General features: G+C 43.6%; 1 protein-coding gene across 1 annotated transcript in view; it reads right to left on the reverse strand.

Moving 5' to 3' along the window:
- LEMD3 (LEM domain containing 3) overlaps positions 1–12,919 on the reverse strand; it is a 53,562-nt gene extending 40,643 nt beyond the window's left edge. The window contains exon 1 of the mRNA XM_075080889.1: positions 11,270–12,919. Within this exon, the coding sequence (XP_074936990.1) occupies positions 11,270–12,830 (1,561 nt within the window). The 5' untranslated portion in view covers positions 12,831–12,919. The remainder of the gene's footprint in view (positions 1–11,269) is intronic.
- Between the last annotated feature and the right edge of the window lie 5,397 nt (positions 12,920–18,316).

Genomic DNA, 18,316 nt, shown 5'->3' on the forward strand with positions numbered 1-18,316 from the left:
ACAACTGGACTACCACACAGCCATATCTCGCCATTAAGCGCATATATATACACATGCCTTGCCATTGGCTCCTATATTCAGCTGAAGAGTCTGCTTGAACTCAGACTTACGATATTGGGATCATATTTGTTTATTAATTAAACAGATTACATCTGTTAAAGGGTTACATCATCAGCTCATGGATTAAGCTGATGAATCTTCCAGCAGTACTGTGTGCACTTCTCCTGAGTCAGGTTGATCCAGAGTGGAGAAAGAACCTGTCTTGGCAAGAAACTCATCTGCCATACAGAAACGACAAAAAAAAAAAAAGAGGATGGGAAGTAAGAAAAAGTGACTTCCTGAGATCTCAGATGCTGGGGAGAATAAAACCTCACCACACCACTGGCTATTTGTAGATGCATGAGAACTCTGTAGAATATAAGTCACTACATAGCAGTACAAGGCTAGGTGCTTAAACTATAAAACAAAGTTTACAAAGCAAGATCTTAACTCTCCTTTCTCAAACCATTTATCGCCTGCTTAATGAAGCATAGCTGGCCATACACCTGGTAGTCTGATGACAAGGTTTGTGTAAGGTTTCCCATCTCCTGAACAGCAAACAACACCATATGCTTATTTGTTCCCTTACTGAAGGGATAGGTAGACCCTGTTCAGCCTTTGGTCCTCAAATCACCAGGACAGCTCCTTCCCAGGGCTGCTACTTTCACGTGATTTCCCTCCACAGTTTGCTCTCCCTCCAAAGGAATGACTTTAATACCATGCATCCTACATAGCAGAATAAAACAAGACTGGATTTAATATGCCATTGGTTTCCCCTCCCCCCTACTTCATGTGCACTTGCCCTCAATTTGCATATTTTTGTTGTTAGTTCATAAGCCGTACCTTTAGCTGAAGGTCAAGAGAGAAAAACAGCATTTAAAGTTACAAATCAAAAAAAATGCCTTAGCCACTGCATTGTCCAATTCCAAAGTACATAGACACATAAGTTTCCAATGTAAACAAGCTAAAAAGTCTTCAGTGGTTCTGCAGGGAGTACCACCGTTGGTGGAAGTCAAACTTAGCAGACACTGGTCATAACACACCCAGGGTCATCAAGTCAGACTGTGCATATACACCTGCCCATTCTGAATGAATGAGCTCTCAGGAGTGCTTAGAAGGCTGGCATTTCTGGTTTTCAATGAGAAGTGAAAAACTACTAGCTCAAAGGACACTGTACAGACAGTACAACAGTATGGCTCTTTCAGATGTTCTCAATGCTCCATTTTATTTTTTTCTGGGTTTATATCAAAATGAACATGTGTTTGCTATTATATACAAAATAGAAAGTACCCAAACATGGATATATCTTTTAGATATGCTCAGTTCCCGTTTCCCACGGTGATTTAGGAACACCTTTATCCAAAGCTGCTTTTGCGTAAGCAGTACTTCATGTGCTTACAGATAAGAGAAACAAAATCCAAAAATAGTGACACTAGTTCCTTCTGCAGAAGGAAATCTGCATCTCTAACCTCATTTTCTCAGCTAGGCAAAGTCTCCCCAGGACAGCATAAAGTTCCTTTGATTGGGGGGGGGGGGGGGGGGGGCAGGGGGGAGCACAGGGGGAGGGGGAAGCACCTTTTCAGCTTTTTCCTTGAAATACTCTACACTTCACACCTCCAGACGCTTCCTGGGATCATCAGGTGCAAACCAATACAGAAACAGAGTAGGATGAAGCTGATGCCATACTCTCCTCTTTTTTTCCAAGATCCCACCAAGGAACTTCATAAATCATATTCTCTTATTTACAAAGTAACAGTGAACTGTTTCCAAGGAATTTGCAAGAATGAGAAACTGCACAAGCAAGACTGCCAGGCTGACCCTTCCCCAGTAATTCTGTTTGACTGTGGATTTCCATTGCCTGAAAGAGGCCTCTCAGGGGTTTGTCACACATGCACCAACCAGTCTGTCACTCAACAAAATTAACAAATAACCTCCTTTCGTTGTCTGAAGCATGATACCTGAAAAAGGAACAGCCCAGTAAACTTTTAGATATTGGTTAAATGCCAGAGATGAACAGAAAATGTCATGATTAATGTTTTACCATTTCCCAGAAAATATCCTGGGAATTAAAAACAAAACAAAAAAAACCAACCAAACTGCTACACACCACAACCAAGAGCTGTTTCAGGCAACACTAACAAAAGGAAAGAAAAAAAAAAGAAAAAAATCACACATTTACCCTTTGATATTTGAAACCCCTCATTCACCGTAAACACTCCATTCCTCAATATCTATCAACAGGTTTCAGATTAGTTCTAGCTGTTCTCTATGACCAACAATATCTACCCATTCACATCAAAATTTATTTCATGAATTTGTGCTGAGATATGGGAATACTGCACATGAGGGCCTCGTGTTGTGCAGCTTGATGATACTGAACAGACAGTGGAATAAGTACTACTGAATGAGCATGCTGTGGGATGTTTTATTGTATAGCTACATAGTGAGATGATGAGTACTGAGGGGACAAGATGGTTACGGTGAGGGGCTTTGATATGCAGCCTGTTAAAAACATCCAAAAGTGACAAGTCATGAAGTCAATGGACAGTCTGAGGCTTCCCCAATAAGCAATTCAGAGATTTGACTGACCTTCAAAGAAACACTTTTCTGTGGAAAAAAGGAAAAATAAGATCTTTAAAAATCTAGTCTCGAATAACACTACATTCATCCAACTCATCCCAGCAGTCATCTGGCAATAAAGTTTTGTTCAATCAACTGCCTAGCAAGGATGGGCTGATGCTGTATTTACCCAAGACATCTTGAGTCCAAGTATAAAAGTTTCTCGTACTTTTTCAATACAGGAAAGTTTAAGGGGATGTGACCTGTATATAAATCCTGTATTAAGACTTAAATGAATAAAGGCAGTATGAACGAAGTCTTAGTATGTATATAAATTAAAAATTGGAAGATGCTTGTTAGAAAACAATTAAGTGATTGGCCTTCTCTAAGACAGAGAAAAACTAGCTTAGGAATTGGTCTCCAATCCTTCATTTAACAACAGACCTATTTCTTACTTATCTATCACAGCATCACTAGAATTCAATGGATCTTCTAGACTACTTGGTAAGTTTTAATGCCACTTAATTCAATGTCAGACCTCTCTTTTTAATCCCCTACCTCTTCTCCTCCCCACATAAACAGCCTTCTATATCAATTTAGTCTGTGACTCAGAGTTAATTTAAAGGAGCTAAAGGAATTTAAGACTCTAAAAAGGCAGCTTTATGTCAAGACACCTGTGTTACAACATCACTCTCAGTAAGCAGAAAAATTGTTCCTTTCCTCTGCAAAAATCGTTCATCTCTGCAAAACACCACACTTAACAGCACATCTCCTCCAACAAATTAGGGCCAACAGGCACACCACGTTTGCACGTTTCACATTTAGCACACATCCACACTCACTTGCTCTTCACCCTCCACAGCAGACTGTAAACACAGAGCAGAACAGAGAAATTGCACTAAATAACATTGTGGGAAGTACAGCACAGTAGTAGGGAAAAGGAGACAATGGTAAGGATACTGGAGAAAAGGACCCACCAAAACCTAAGTACAGAAATTTGGGGCAATACTGTTTTTCCTAATTAGAATCATAGAATCATTAAGGTTGAAAAGACCTCTAGGATCATCAAGTCCAACCATCAACTCAACACCACCATGCCTCCTAAACCATGCCCTGAAGTGCTACATCTACACGTCTTAAATACCCCCAGGGATGGTGACTCTGCCACCTCTCTGGGCAGTCTGTTCCAATGCCTGACCACTCTTGCAGTGAAGACATTTTTCCTAATATCCAGTCTAAACCTCCCCTGATGCAGCTTGAAGCCCCTTCCTCTTGTTCTATCACTACTGACCCGGTAGAAGAAACCAACACCCACCTCACTACAACCTCCTTTCAGGTAGTCGTAGAGAGCAATAACGTCCCCCCTTAGCCTCCTCTTCTCCAGGCTAAACAACCCCAGCTCCCTCAGCCGCTCCTAAGTCTTACTCTCCAGACCCTTCACCAGCTTCGTTGACCTTCTCTGGACACGCTCCAGCACCTCAATGTCCTTCTAGTACTGAGGGGCCCAAAACTGAACACAATATTCAAGGTGTGGCCTTACCAGTTCTGAGCACAGGTGCACAATCACTTCCCTGCTCCTGCTGGCCACACTGTTCTTGATACAAGCCAGGATGCTGTTGGCCTTCGTGGCCACCTGGGCACACCGCTGGCTCATGTTCAGCAGTACCTCTTGGTGAAGACAGATTTCTTATTCATGCCATGGTATGCTCAAGTACTCTAAGACAAACGTAGATAATGGAGATGGAAGATTGAATCCAGTATATTTACACCCCTCCAGCTGGGCTGAGAAGCTTACCAAATAGACAGGCTTCTACAAAATCCCTGAAGTTTCTAGGAGAGAATCCTAGCAATATGTCAAGACTAGAGATACATGAACCCAGAGGCTTGATTTGTATGGATCAAAAAACTGTAGAAATATTGAGACAACATCAAAGCAGTGTCTCACCTGAACAGTCAGCTGTACAAAGAGGCCATACCTGCATGGAGTCAAATCATCAAGGTTGTTTTGCTATTCCCTGTTTTCCAGGAACAGCACACTGACATCAACTGCAAAGCCTCTGTGTCACTAGTTTCATCCAATACGCTGATGGGGTTTCTGTATTTACAACAGGACTCAATATCAGACATTCCAAACTAGAGCAAACCTTCTACACAGAAGGAACATGTAAGATCAGCTTTAAGTTGTGTGGTTGTTCTTTGATCTATCCTTTCATCCATTAGCATGCTTCTCTCTATCAGCAATGCTGCCCCTTTTCCAAGTTTTTCTAAATCAGAATTCCTCAGTGGACAGAAGCCATCAAGGTTACTTTCATCAATGGCAGAGCTACACCATGTCCTCATTTATTATAATCACAGCAAAGGCATTGCCAACTTCTCCCACAACCCCAGACCTACCAGCAGCAACAGCAGGAGCCAAGAAAGGAAGAGTTAAGGACAAAGATACTACTACAGAAGTTCACAGGAAACATGAGTCCCCTGAAAAAAATTGTTTTTTCTTAATATACCTTGATTTCATGATCCCTTAACCAGTCAACTTACTCCCGTCAATGTACCACAAATCACAACAGACAACTAATTCTACCAGAGAATACAAATACCCACAACAACTTTAACAGTGTAAGGAATATATGCCTCATGATTACAATGGACTCTGTGCTTCTCCACAACATTGGAACAGCACTTTCAACAACAAAACCTGAAGTACTTGCTTAATTTACTTGCCTAAGCTTTTTTGTTAAGTGACCAGACAACTTTCTCAAACAGCAGCTCCAGCCTGTTCACGCATTCATACTATTTCTGAAGCACACGTCTAGAAGCATGACAGGGATCAGCTCAGTACAACTCAAGCACTCCTGCCAGCTTAGCTGGGTAAGCAATCAAGCCAAAGTTTTGCAGCCTACTACTCCCAGTTGAAACACAGATGTCAACAGGAGCTAAATGTACAAGGTATTTTAGAAACACACTTGGTCCCCAGGAATAGAAAGACTGGAGGCCTGATTCTCCTCTCATACTGGGATACATGAAGATTATGAAACAGCACAAAGTGAGGCTCCTACAATGCTAAATTTAAGCCCTTGGGTATCGTGGGCTCTTCCTTAAAATATTTCCATTGCATCCATTATTGCTGTATGCATCTGTCCTAAGCAGAAAGAAACCTGCATTGAACATTATTAGAGTTGGCAGAGGTTCTTAAAAGAAGAAACACAAATTTGCTTTTTGCTTTCCCACTCCTTTCAGTCTGCAATGCTTTATAAACATGGAGAAGATGCAACCAGATCTGCTTTCAGATCCTAGATCACCCTTGATTTTCTCATATCAGAAACGAAATTTTCTTTTGCAAAAACTACCGTGAACTATGGAATGGAGTGCAAACTTTCAATTAGTTTTTGATACCTAGTGAAAACAGATCCTGCCAGAGCTCTTCTGCATCCCTGCTCCCCAGGCAAGTAATTTTAGTTCCAATTTCTCATTACTTACTTCACAAAAAGGCAGAGCCTACAATAGTAACATTGAAAAAATGTCATTGTAAGAACATCTAAAGTCATAGCATAAAGAAAGTTTTGTGCGTGCCTGCAAATGGCAGCTCATTTAAGGTATGAACGCCAAATAAGTTGGAACAGTTCTAAGTATTCTGAACAATATATCTAACACAGACAGTCTCCTTAAACAACAGATATTCTGAAGTTGCATCATTTTTGTTTCAAATACTGATGAACAATTTTCATATTTATACTTTATGCTACAGATCTGCTGGTGAAGGTAAACAGACTACTTATTATCCTTTAGGAAGGATTTGACATTATCATCTAAGATGAACTATTTTGCACTATGTAACTACTATTTGGACTTTCCTGGGTACAAGTCTTGGCCAACTTTGTCCATCATTTTTAAGAGTTATTTCTGATACACCACAAGGAAGACTAAAGTTTAAAAGTGTCATGAATCCTAAGGAAATTTAACTATTCTGCCTGGCTTTACCTTATGAAGGCCACCTAGGGTTTTTTTGATCTACGCATCTTAATCTGAAACTCACCAATCCACAAAAGCGTGAGCAGCTAAAGAGAGATTAGTCTTTAAGACACACATCAATATTTTCTTTTGTATCATCTAGAAGGAAAATACTGCTAGAGTTTAAAGCAATCTACAGAAAGCGAAACAGAGCTATATGCTAATATGTCAGTAGAAGTTCTTATGTTGTCAAATACAAGTCAGTATCACTTGCAAAGCACAAGCAACATTAATAGCCACACAACACAAACTTTCTAAATATTTTAATTTTGCCTCCTTCCCTTATTATCTTTTCTTCTATAAATATTTGCTATCCAAAATTCATCATCTTCCATTGAAGCCAACACCGTCAAGACAGATCCTTCTGAGAAGGTGATCTTAGAAGACAAGCAGATTTGTAACAGTTATCTGTGAAATACCACAGCACTTCAATAGTAATTTGCAAGCCTGTGAGCGTAACAGTCATCATCTTGTCTTTTATACAGCAAGTCTAGCTTAACAATGAAATTCCCTGCATAAAATTCTGTAGAAGTTTAATGCCAGAGAGATTTAGAAGTTGAGAACAAAGGAACGCCGATGGAATAGAATTAAACTCTTAGAATTATGATTTGCATAAGCTTCCACTTGCAATATACACAACTGCTAAGTCTCCTTGAATTAACATTTCAAAAACACAAGTTGTAGCAAATATATTACGGATTATCCTCCTAGCAGTTGTTTCGTAACAAGTATCATAGAAAGACCAAAATTAATAGGAAGAGATGTCACTTTCAAAAGCCTCTCCTAACAAGAATGTAAGATATTAAACAAGACCTACCTGAAAGTTTCATTACATTTTTTGGTTTGTTTGTGGGTTTTTTTTGTTTTGGTTTGTTTTTGTTGGTTTGGTTTTGTTTTGGGTTTTTTTTTTTTGGTTGGTGGGTATTTTGGGGTTGTTTTTTTGGTTGGTTTTTTTTTTGTGCTACATCAACGACTCCCCAGGCAAAGTACTGGAGCAGAAACAGTAACTTAAATACAACCTATTTCATATTACAATATTGAACCGCACCTTTACTAGTGCTCTCATCTTTCAGAAAGTAAACCAGACCTGAAAGCAACATCTACTGATCTGATATCATCATCAACTTTCTATGAAAAATAGCTTTAGAACCAAATTCCAGGTGCAGCCTCTTTAGATGCTCAGAGTAACATCACAAAACAAAACCAAAGAACTTCAAGAGACACCCAACTCTTCACCATTTGAAGAGCCCTAGAAAGTAGAAAAAAGTCAATTCTACTGTTTTCCTGACTTGGTAAGAAGTTGATACAACTCCATGGTATTTTGAAGGCAGGTGCAAGGAAAACGTGCTTTACAGCAAGAGCCACATGGTGCTGGTAACTGCATTCAAGCCCAAACTGATCTTTCTTTTCACGTACAACACCATCGGAGAGAGCAAGCACAACGTGCGCTTATGCATTAGTTGGTCTTTTATGTAAGCTTAAAGAATAGTTTGATTTCAGTGTTTTATGATGCTTTAGGAAAAGCCCCATAGATATTGATCTGCATTTTAGAAAGCTAAAGACATAAAAACCTTACCTCAAGTGACCATATAGGTTAGATACAGAAGAATTAGCCCAATTCTGATTTATATTTCAACGTTTTATGCCACATGTGTGGAAAGACAAAAGCACCTCATAGCTATTTTAGAGCTCTGAATAAGAAATCATTTGAACATTATGCATTATATAAGTGACAATCCTCTTCCAAAGTTTTCTGCTTAGCACCTCTCATCTGTATTATTTTACCTGGCCTAAATTCAACCCCAACACCTAGTTTCAAGCCTCCCCCCATTACAGACACCTCCTCAGTTCTCAGATATCAGCACTTTAAATATTTGTCAGGCTGTAATTGGGTATACTTGGTGATAAATATTTTTCAGTGTCATACACATAAAATCACTTTAATTTGACTGAATTTCATTTTAGGTAGTGACCAACTAAGACAACGACCATTTAGCTCATTGTGCAACATGCTCTGCAATGTTAAAATAAGAAGCCACCCAAATATACAAATAACTGCCTTTTTGTTTTCTTACAGTAACTGTGATAATTACGGAGATGGTTACAGTGCAACTCCACTGAATACTAAAATCTTTTATGAGAACAGCTTGAAGTTGAAAATAACTGGGTTTTTTCCACAATCAAATCACCCTCAGCCAACAGAATCTTACCTACAGCCTCTAAAAGACACGGAAAAAAAAAATCAGTATCCAATTACCTAACTGGAAGGTTGTTTCCTGAGATAACACTATTTTTTTTAATAAAAACGTATGAATCAGTTCTGCTTCTGTAAAGAAAACAGACAATACACCCACACAAGCATAAGAGCCAAAGGGCCCACTTAGATGATGTTTAAGCTTAGGGAAGCATCTAACAAATGACACGTTTCTTTCCCTTCCCAGTAGCAATCAGTCTTTATTGGCCTGTCTTGTCTGTTCTTGCCTGTTCTACAGATCTACCATATTTTCATCACACATGCCCTTTTGAGAAGTAAGAATTCAGTGAGCATGTGCCGAGCATATGGGCAAGATAATTCCTTGCTCATTCCCCATTACTTAAGACAAGTGGCCTCTCTTCTTCCTATCAAAGGAGCTAGCCACAAAACCTGCTGTTTGCTTCTTCCAGTGGGTCCTACTCCCCCTGTTCCCATTTGTTCTGTTGCAAAGCCCAGGGCTGTGAGGAGGGAGGACAGCTGAAACATGAGTGCCACTGCCAGAACAATTCTTCAGGAAATCCACTTTCAGAAGCTCCACTGAAAAGAGAATGAATAGGAACAGGCCAAGAACTGGCTTAATTGAACTATCAAGCAACATTGAGCTACCAGACCTTTGGCTGGGCAGCCTAACCTAAGGAAAAAGAGAACAGTTTTCCCCAAAAATCAGTTCCAGCTGGGTTAACTTTAAAAACAATATACTCACAGTGATCACACACGCTCTATAAGTAAGTTCACACATTCAAAACAAAGTTTTCTTCCAAAACAAGAAGTTCAGCGTGGGTTTCATTCCACAGTATTATTGCTATCTCATAGCTGAGACATTCAGCTTTATCAACCAGCATGGCAGGCGAATTTTAACTCAACTACTGAATTTGACAGTCGGAAAGTTTACCCCAGTAAGCTGACAGACCTTCTCCCCCATTAAAAATCATCAGATTTCAAGACTGGGGGGGGGGGGGGGAATCTAATGCATGTGAGTAGAATTATGCAGCTTACCAGTACACAAGAGAATTTATGCATGTCTCTAGCAGTTATAGCCAGAAGTTAACCACAGAATATAAGCAGTCCCAACAGTCATACTGTATCTAATTTTAGCCCACCTGCATACATCCACCACCCTCCCAAAAGACAAGACTGAAGAGTAGTTAAGAGCCACGTGGACAGCAATGAAACCATTGCAAATGCTCAAGTCCTTGCGGCTACTGTCCTTCCTAAACACTAAATCCTTTAACACATACCCCGCCAAAAAGCATAAAACAGAATTAAGAACTATTCTGCTACCATAATGTAACGGACAACATTCAAAAGGGGAGGTGGGGGGTGTAAGAAAGAAAAAAGCCCAGCCCACACTGCTATTTCTGCCCCGTAACATCTAGCAGATCCCAATCTAACCGTGGGATCACTCCTTACAAGGCACTGTATACGTGCCCACACTTGAGTATATAAATCCTCTACTATCCGTACAAAGAAATGCATGCACATGTATACACCCCACACGCGTTCCTCAATCATTTCAAGAAAAATGCAAGTCCCCAAGGACCTTCTAATGCTCTCTCATTCCAAAAGTAGCTTTTCGCATAATTTTTCATTGCTCATGATGAGAAATTAAGACAGCAATGGCATGATTTTTCTTTCTGATGTTGGAATCTCTACTGTCCATTTCAGAGCAGCCAAGAATTTAATTAGCATGAATCACCACCCTTAGGTGGTACGTTTCCATTTTCATATGCTTTGTGCATAGAAAATGGTAGCTTCTAAATTCCAAGAAGTTACTTTCACATAATAAAGAAGCTCTCAAGTAAATCAGAACTAAAAAAGAATGCTCTGAATCTGAAACCCAAACTAAAGCACAACAGTAATACACCATACATCCAGCATTCACTGCACAAAGTTCGTTTAGTGTGCAACATCATCTCAACCCAGCATCCTTTTCGAGCCTCAGTACACATAAATGAAAACAACCTGCTTTATTACCAAACACAACTACAGTCAAATCTTAGTCCTGCAGGAATCCCAGGTTACCTAAATGTGCATGATTACTTCTGTTAGATTAGCATAAAGCCTTACCTCGTCAATTCTCTATTAACTATACATCTGCTACATTGAACAAGACACATAAAATTGCTCTGTGAAGAAAACATGCTAGAAAATACGGCATCAACAGATTACAGCAGGGAATGCCAGGATTGGAGTTTACCCTCAAACGTCTTGCAAGCTTATTATACCAGCTTGCAAGGTATATACTTAAGGAAAGACAATTCCTCTGTGCTCCATCCTATAGAGAAAGATTATACCCAGGTGGAACCCAGAACTGCTCAGTAAGGGACATCTGGGAACACAAAGGTGAATTAACAGTTTGTATATCTAGTTGCAGAAAGAAACTGCTCTTACCCTTCACCTAATACTTACTGTTGACTCCCACATCCTCAGCTACTCCAGAACCTCTCATTCTCAGGTATGTGAATCCCAGTATCAGAAAGAACAAGCATGCAGCAGTTAAGAGGAACATGGACAGGTAATGTGCACTGAAGCCTCCAGTGGTGGATACCTCCTCTCTTTTGAACTGTTGGAGAAGCTCCTCCTCGGGCTCTGAGAGATTCTTCTTGTAGGTGTTTTTCAGGTAGGTATGATTTGAACCCGTATGATTGGAGTGGTTGAGTCTAAGGGAGGAGGTGGTTCCACCCGGGGGAAGGCTATTAGTAGCTGAGTAGATCCTTGATTCAACGTTATAGCTACCAGCAGCACCACTGAGAACATGGTTATTGGTCGCCTTCCTAATGCTGCCCGGAGGGTCAGTGATTTTACTGCTGTCCACGTCCGTGAGCGGTGCTGGCAGCAGCAACGCTGCAGGGGATTTCTTGGGCAGGCCAACGCGGTATCTGGGGCTGGGAGGACTGGAGTCCAGATTTTCACATCCTACTCCTCCCCCCGCCGCCGCCTCCTCCTCCTGGTTCCTGCCCCTGTCTAGACTCCCGGCAGCCGCCGCCGCCTCCGCCGCCGCCGCCCTGTCATTCGTTACGACTACACCAGCACCGCAGCCTCCGCCAGCCCCTTCTTGGCCCGTCTCCATCACGCCAGCGCCGGCTGCAGCGCATTTGCTTGTTATGAATGGAGCAGGAGACTTGCTGAGGCTCCGTCTGGGCCGGCGGACTGCAGGCTCCTCCTTCGGTACCTGCTGCTTGGCCCTCGCCCCCGCCTCCTCCTCCTCCTCCGAGTCAGAGTACTTGTCCCTGCTGCCGCCGTAGCAGAGGAGCCGGTTACCGTTCACGGTCCGGTTCTTCCAGCGCTGCTGCTCGCTCTCCCCCTCCTCCTCCTCCTCCTCCTCCTCCTCGTCGTCCTCCTCCTCCCCGCCTTCCTCGTCGCAGTCCCCGGGCTCCCGCACGCCCTGAGCCGCCGCCGGCCTCCTGGCCGCCGCCGCCGCCGCCCCCCACCAGGCGCTGGGCTTCCGCCGGGCCGCCGGCGCCTCCTCCGGGGGGGAGCTGTTACTCACCCCGCAGGCGCCGTGGGGGGCGGCGGGCCGCAGCCCGCGGAAGAGGGGCGAAGCCCGCTCCCTCCTGCTGCCGGCGCCGGCCTGGCTCCGGGGATTGGTTTCCACATCCGACTCGTCCGAGCTGAAGCCCAGCAGCACTTTGCCGCCTCCGGCAGAGGGTGCTGCGCGGCTCCGGCTGCTCCCGGCGGCAGCCCCGGGGAGGTAGGGGTGCTCGGCGCCGACCAGCCGTGCGCCCACGCCCGGGGCCGCCCGCCCGGAGCCGCCGCCGCCCGCCGCCGCTCCGGCCCCCGTGTTATTGTTGTTGCTGTTCCGGGTCTTGCTGGCGCCGCCGCGGGCCCCTGCCCGCTCATCCTCGCGCAGTTTCTTCAGCTTCTTCAGGTAGACGGGCCGGGTGCTTTCGGTGACCGGCCCCGGGGAAAAGCCGAAGCGCCTCAGCTCCGAGAAGAGCTCCTCGTCCGTGAGCTGCGCGGCCGTCGCCATTTTCCGCTCCCCCGCCGCCGCGGCGTTTCCTACCCACGCGCCGCGCCGCGCTCCCCGCCGGAACTGACGCGTGCGCACTCGGCTGTGGCCTAGACCTGCCTGTCACCCCGCGGGCGCCGCCCGCCGGGGACGGCGACGGCGGCGGGGCGGGGCGGGGCCGCGCGGCGCCTTCAGCCGCCCCCGCCAGACGCGTCGGCCTGGCCGCCCGTCCGGAGTGCGGGGCCTCACGCTGCGGCGGGGGCGACCCGGTGGGTGTCCCCCGTCCGTCCCTCCCTCCCGCCCGCGGGTTCGGGGCGGGGGTCGCGCCGCGGCGGGCGGCGGTGGGGGACGAGGAGGGCACTCCCGACGGGCGACACCCCACAGAGGCGCGGGTGGCCTGGGGGAGGCTGCCTCGCCGTGGTGGGGAAGCGGCGGCCGGCCTCCCCGCCGCGGGCCTGGGGACGGCGAGGTGGGGTCACAAGCCATGGCTTCGGAGCTGGAAGGGCAGACCCAGCCGGAAACGCGCGATTTCATGCGTGCCTGTAAATAGAGGTCAAAACGCAGTCGCTAGCTCTGTGTCTGCTTATGTGGGGATTGGCCGCGGCGAAAAGTGTCAGATCGAACATCAAACACCTTGTAGCACCATTTCCAGGTTGCAAATTGAGCCTAACGATGGCTGACAAAATCCAAAGAGCCAACATCCGCACCCTTCTTCGGCCCTGCCCACAGTGGCAAGCCCTGTGCTCGCTTCCACCCGTGTGCTGGGCAAACCTTCTGAAGTCCGGCATCGGACAACACAGCTGTGAGGAGACGGATGAGTTGCTTCAGTGTGAACGCTCTGGGAAGCTGCATCTGTGTTCTCGGCTGAGCGCCACCCTCATTGAGTGTGCAACTGCCTGGATGTATTTTGCTCTCTTCTTGGGGAAAATGCAGTCTTTCAAAATACATTACAGTTGAAACTATCTGTCTAACTATATTCAGTGATGTCTACTTGTCGATATGATGGTGCCAGTATAAAGAGACATCACACTGGCATTTCTCAGGGCGAGGTGTGCATTGGCCTTGCTGGACTCGCCCTTTGGCCACAGAACCTCATGTGGAGGCCTTGAAAATCCCCTGCTGACCTCTGTGTGTCTCTCCACCCTGAATGACAAAACCCTGGGCTTACCTACTGCTTATCACATAAGTACAGGAGGCTGAGTTTCCAATTTGACCTAACTCAGACTGGCCTTATAACACCATGTGCAGAAACAGTCCAGAAACAAGATCCAACTGCAGGAACAGTTGTACGTGTCCCCCTCACAGTCTGCTGCAGTGAGGATAGTGTGGATATGCCCTGCTAATGTCAAAACTGAAGTTGCTAATCTTGTTATTGAGGAACATTTGCAGAGCAGGAGTTAAGGTAGCTGTGAGGCAGCTATGTGCCAAAGATAAAGCCAAGTCTACAGAGCTAGAAGAGTGGCTTGAAGTCATCTTTCATTATGACGGTGGTGATGATGAAGATGAATGGTGATGATTAGCTCTGGTACCCCAGCCTCCATGTCTGAGCAGCCACAGCTGGGAACGCAGAACCCTCCCTATTGTTCATCCAAGCCTCCTTTAACACAACTCTGCTGGGGCTGGGAAGCAGTAGACAAGTCTGTATTACTGGTGTGCCCTATGTGGCACCACTGTGCACAGCCCCCTCCTTGTTTTCCTGGCAGAGGAACCATTTCACATACAGCAGTACCGTGCACTGGAGCTGCAAGGAAGATTACACTCAGCGTGAACTCTGTTGCACATTGGACTGCTAACGTAAATGTACCTGCTCTGACCTATCTCCCAATCTATAGTAGATAACTGATATCCCAAATGCCATGAGAAATGCTTCTGACATTCCACTCGTCCTCCTCAGTGAGAAGCAACCCACACCTTCCACCAGCTATTTGGGATAGGTGTTTGAATATGCCTCCCCAGGTTCAGTGCTTACCTCCGGCCACCTATGACACTGGCCAAATCAACAGCAGTCAGCCCCAGACCTGATACCGTTCTGACAAACGCACTCCTGGCTAACGCCTGCTTGGGTACTTTCCTTATGGTAGAAGAATGTATGCAGTCCTACAAGAGTTTAAGATCGTGTGATCTTACCAACACGGCTCACGTGTTCTGTCTGTTTATTACAGCAAGGACATGAGTTAGTTTATAAACCTGTTTACTTAGAAGCAGGAGGGCAGTAAATACTATAAATTGTTAACTATTGAATCATCTCCTGCAGAACTATAGCATGTAGATATGCAGAACAGCTGACAGAAAAGTCTGTGTATTCCAAGTCATCCTTTAAAAGCCGTGTGCCAAAATATTTTGAAATATTTCCAAAATATGTCTGCTGGTTGATACTGAAGTAAGGATACTTCCACTACCAATCCAAAATCTCCGCATTTCTTTGATAGTGTACATTAATATTAATAATATCAATATCTCATTAGTATTATCATTAGTATTAATACCTCCATGTAGTGAATTTTTAAGTAGATACTTTTTAAGGGTAAATGTTGACTGCAGGAGTGTGGAGACTGTTCTTCATCAGGAAAAATGTGGCTGTTGGTTTCTGAATCAGACATTTTGTTTTATATTTTCCTTCTCATCCTTAAAGGACTGGTGTTCTCAGGAAACTGCCAGTTCTTCCACTGGGTGAAATGGTGTTCTTCTGGAAGTTAGAAACCACATTTCTGTCAACCTCGTTGGACTGGGATTTGAAGCTGTATCTTAATACCTCGTTTACCTTTCTTTCCCGATTCCAAGATTGCATTTTTGTAAGTACTTGGAATCTATAAATGATGGTTGCCTTTCTAGGGTTAGCATGTCTCTTACTGCAACTTCCTCTAGCAACTAATGCAACCCGGTCTCTGTACAACCCACTGTTCCATACCTGAAGCATTTAGAAATCATGAATCACATCTAAAAGAAATATGATCCTCTTGTAAAACTCACAGTATTTTAAATGCTGGTGTCTTTCTAGTTACCTTTTGATTTTGAGCCTTAAAGTGTGCTCAAATCACATTCACGTTCCGAGGAATGGGGTGTTAATGAATGTGAATGTTAATGAAGAGTAGGAATGTGCTTTTCCTTTCTTTTTTAATAAAAGTGGAACTTGTCACAGAATCACAGAACTCCAAGAACTAGTACAGTTACTCTTAAGACAGCATGCATAGGAAGAAATCACTCTTCACTACAAAAACAAACTGTATTACTCTATTTTTAAACACATTTACTCTGTTTTATTGAGTTGTTGCAAATACTACATGATGAACATGAAATAACTTTCTGTTTGTAAAATGGAATGGGCTTTTTACTCAGAAAACTAATTTTTAAATATTGCAGTTGCTGCCACCATGCTAGTTCTGTGTGAACAGACTCACTTGCACACCCCTCTTTTAAGTTCTTATTTGTCCTCCTTACAACTTCCATGCAAGTTTTTGTAATGAGAGTGAATCCATCTTTGTTAAAGTTAACGGTGGGGTAGTGGTAATAACACGTACCATTTGTTTATGTGTTGACTGTGCCATTCTGCACGTGAGCCTGCATGTTTTGCTGGTACGTCTTTTTCTGATACGCTTTTCTTTCCTGAGGGCACCCTATTAATGTTCAGAAGGCTTATGCCACTTCTTGCCTTTGCATTGCTGCTTATTTGTGGCTAAGATGTGGGCACCTGCAAGGTATCTAATGCTCACGCTTCCCATGTGATGCTGGACTGTGTGCATATTGCAACAGTGTGAGCATAGTGCACTAGATATCCTCTGTCCTGTGAAGAGGCCACGTGTTTCCAGATTACAGTTCTTGCCCAAGTGTCCCGCAGTAGTTCCACACCCACAAAGAGTGTGATGACTTGGTATGACTGTGTAGTTCTTGTCACTAAAAGTGAACTGTCTTACTTCATAAGTCTGAGACTTCATAAAGCAACAGAATCCCCTCCTTCAGTTAATACTTTGCCTTTTGTATAACATATAACTGATCCATAGAACAGCGTATTCTCAGTTGGGTGTTCATCCCTGATCAGGTCATATAATTCCTGGCTTTCTTCATTATGTCGGCGTTCCTGGGCACTGGCCATTTTAATGGGACTGTTGGAGGCATTACTGCTGACTCTGTATGTTGAAAAAAAATCCACAAAGCAGCACTCCAAATCCTTAAGACTGGCTTAAAAATCTGTATTTATGTAGAAAGGACAGTTTATTTACGTATAAGCCTTTCACTAAAATTTGCTTTTGTGTTCAGTTCTTTTCTCAGAAACCAGAATGGCTAGGTATACTTATTTTAAAACCTGAACCCAAGCTGTCCAACTCCCCAGAAACTGAGCTTAAAGAAGAATGCTAGCTATCAGAAGACAAGAGATTTTATGACAAAGTATGACAAAGAAATAATAAGAAAAAAAACTAATAGGAAAAAACCCAACAATAGAGATAAGGGCTTTAGGAATAAAACAAGAAATATTAGTGGCTAAAAGCTGATGTTTATTATGGTAGTCAATTTTTACCTTCCAGCCTCTTTTTTGGGAAGCTAGCAGAAACATTGTAGTTACAGAGCGGCAGATGTATGAAATCATGAGTGCAGATGAACAGTTGAGAGACCCCTCCTGAAGTTATTCAGACAGAATGGATAAATCTCATAAGTAGGACAGTATCAAAATGTCACTCAGCTGTTGGTCCCTAAAACATTCTTGCCCTGTTACCTTTTGTCTCAGAGTAATTGCTGCTAGAAGGCTACTGCATGCTGTAATAGACAGTTCTTAGTGGGTAACAAACCAGTTGTGTAGTTCATTCTCTAAAGCATTGCAGTAGATTACATCCAGGGTTTTTTGTTTTAATTTGAAAAGGAAAAAGTGAAACTGAGCTTGGTAGTCAGGCGGAGTATTTTTCGTATTGGCTCACTGCTCTTAACATAGAGAACCTCTGGCTACATAAAATATATATTTGCCACCCAGAATTGGCAGAGGTACTTCTATGTATGTATAGTACCCTACCAGCACAGTTGTAGCCGAAGCTTGTGGCAATACACTATTCTGGCTTTTGAGCCTCTACTTTCCTATTATTAGGTATCCCTTGCAAATAGTTTCAAGGCCTAAGGAATGATTAAAACTAGAGATGCATCCTTAATCACAGGAGAATATACTCAGAAGGGATCCCATCTGTCTGGAATCCACAGAATCCTGAAAACGTGGAGATGCCTCATTTCCTGCATTCCTGTACCTTTCTTTACTTAAGGAAATACCTATGAGCACTATGCAGGATGCAGACGTGTTGAATATACCTGATGAGATTTTTTTGTGATGTCCTAAACAACCTTTAATATGGGTGTAGACATGGCACTGTACCCTGGGACCTTGGTAGTGTTTGCCAGCAATGTGAAGAGCAGTGTAGACATAGCCACAAAGAGCTCACTGTTTACAATTACATCCCTGACTTTGATTCAAGGCTAGTGTCTTGAAAACTTAGGTTTATTTCATTCATCTAATAAAGTTTAGAAGAAGA

Source organism: Phalacrocorax aristotelis, chromosome 1, assembly GCF_949628215.1.
Source record: "Phalacrocorax aristotelis chromosome 1, bGulAri2.1, whole genome shotgun sequence".
Classification (NCBI taxonomy): domain Eukaryota; kingdom Metazoa; phylum Chordata; class Aves; order Suliformes; family Phalacrocoracidae; genus Phalacrocorax; species Phalacrocorax aristotelis.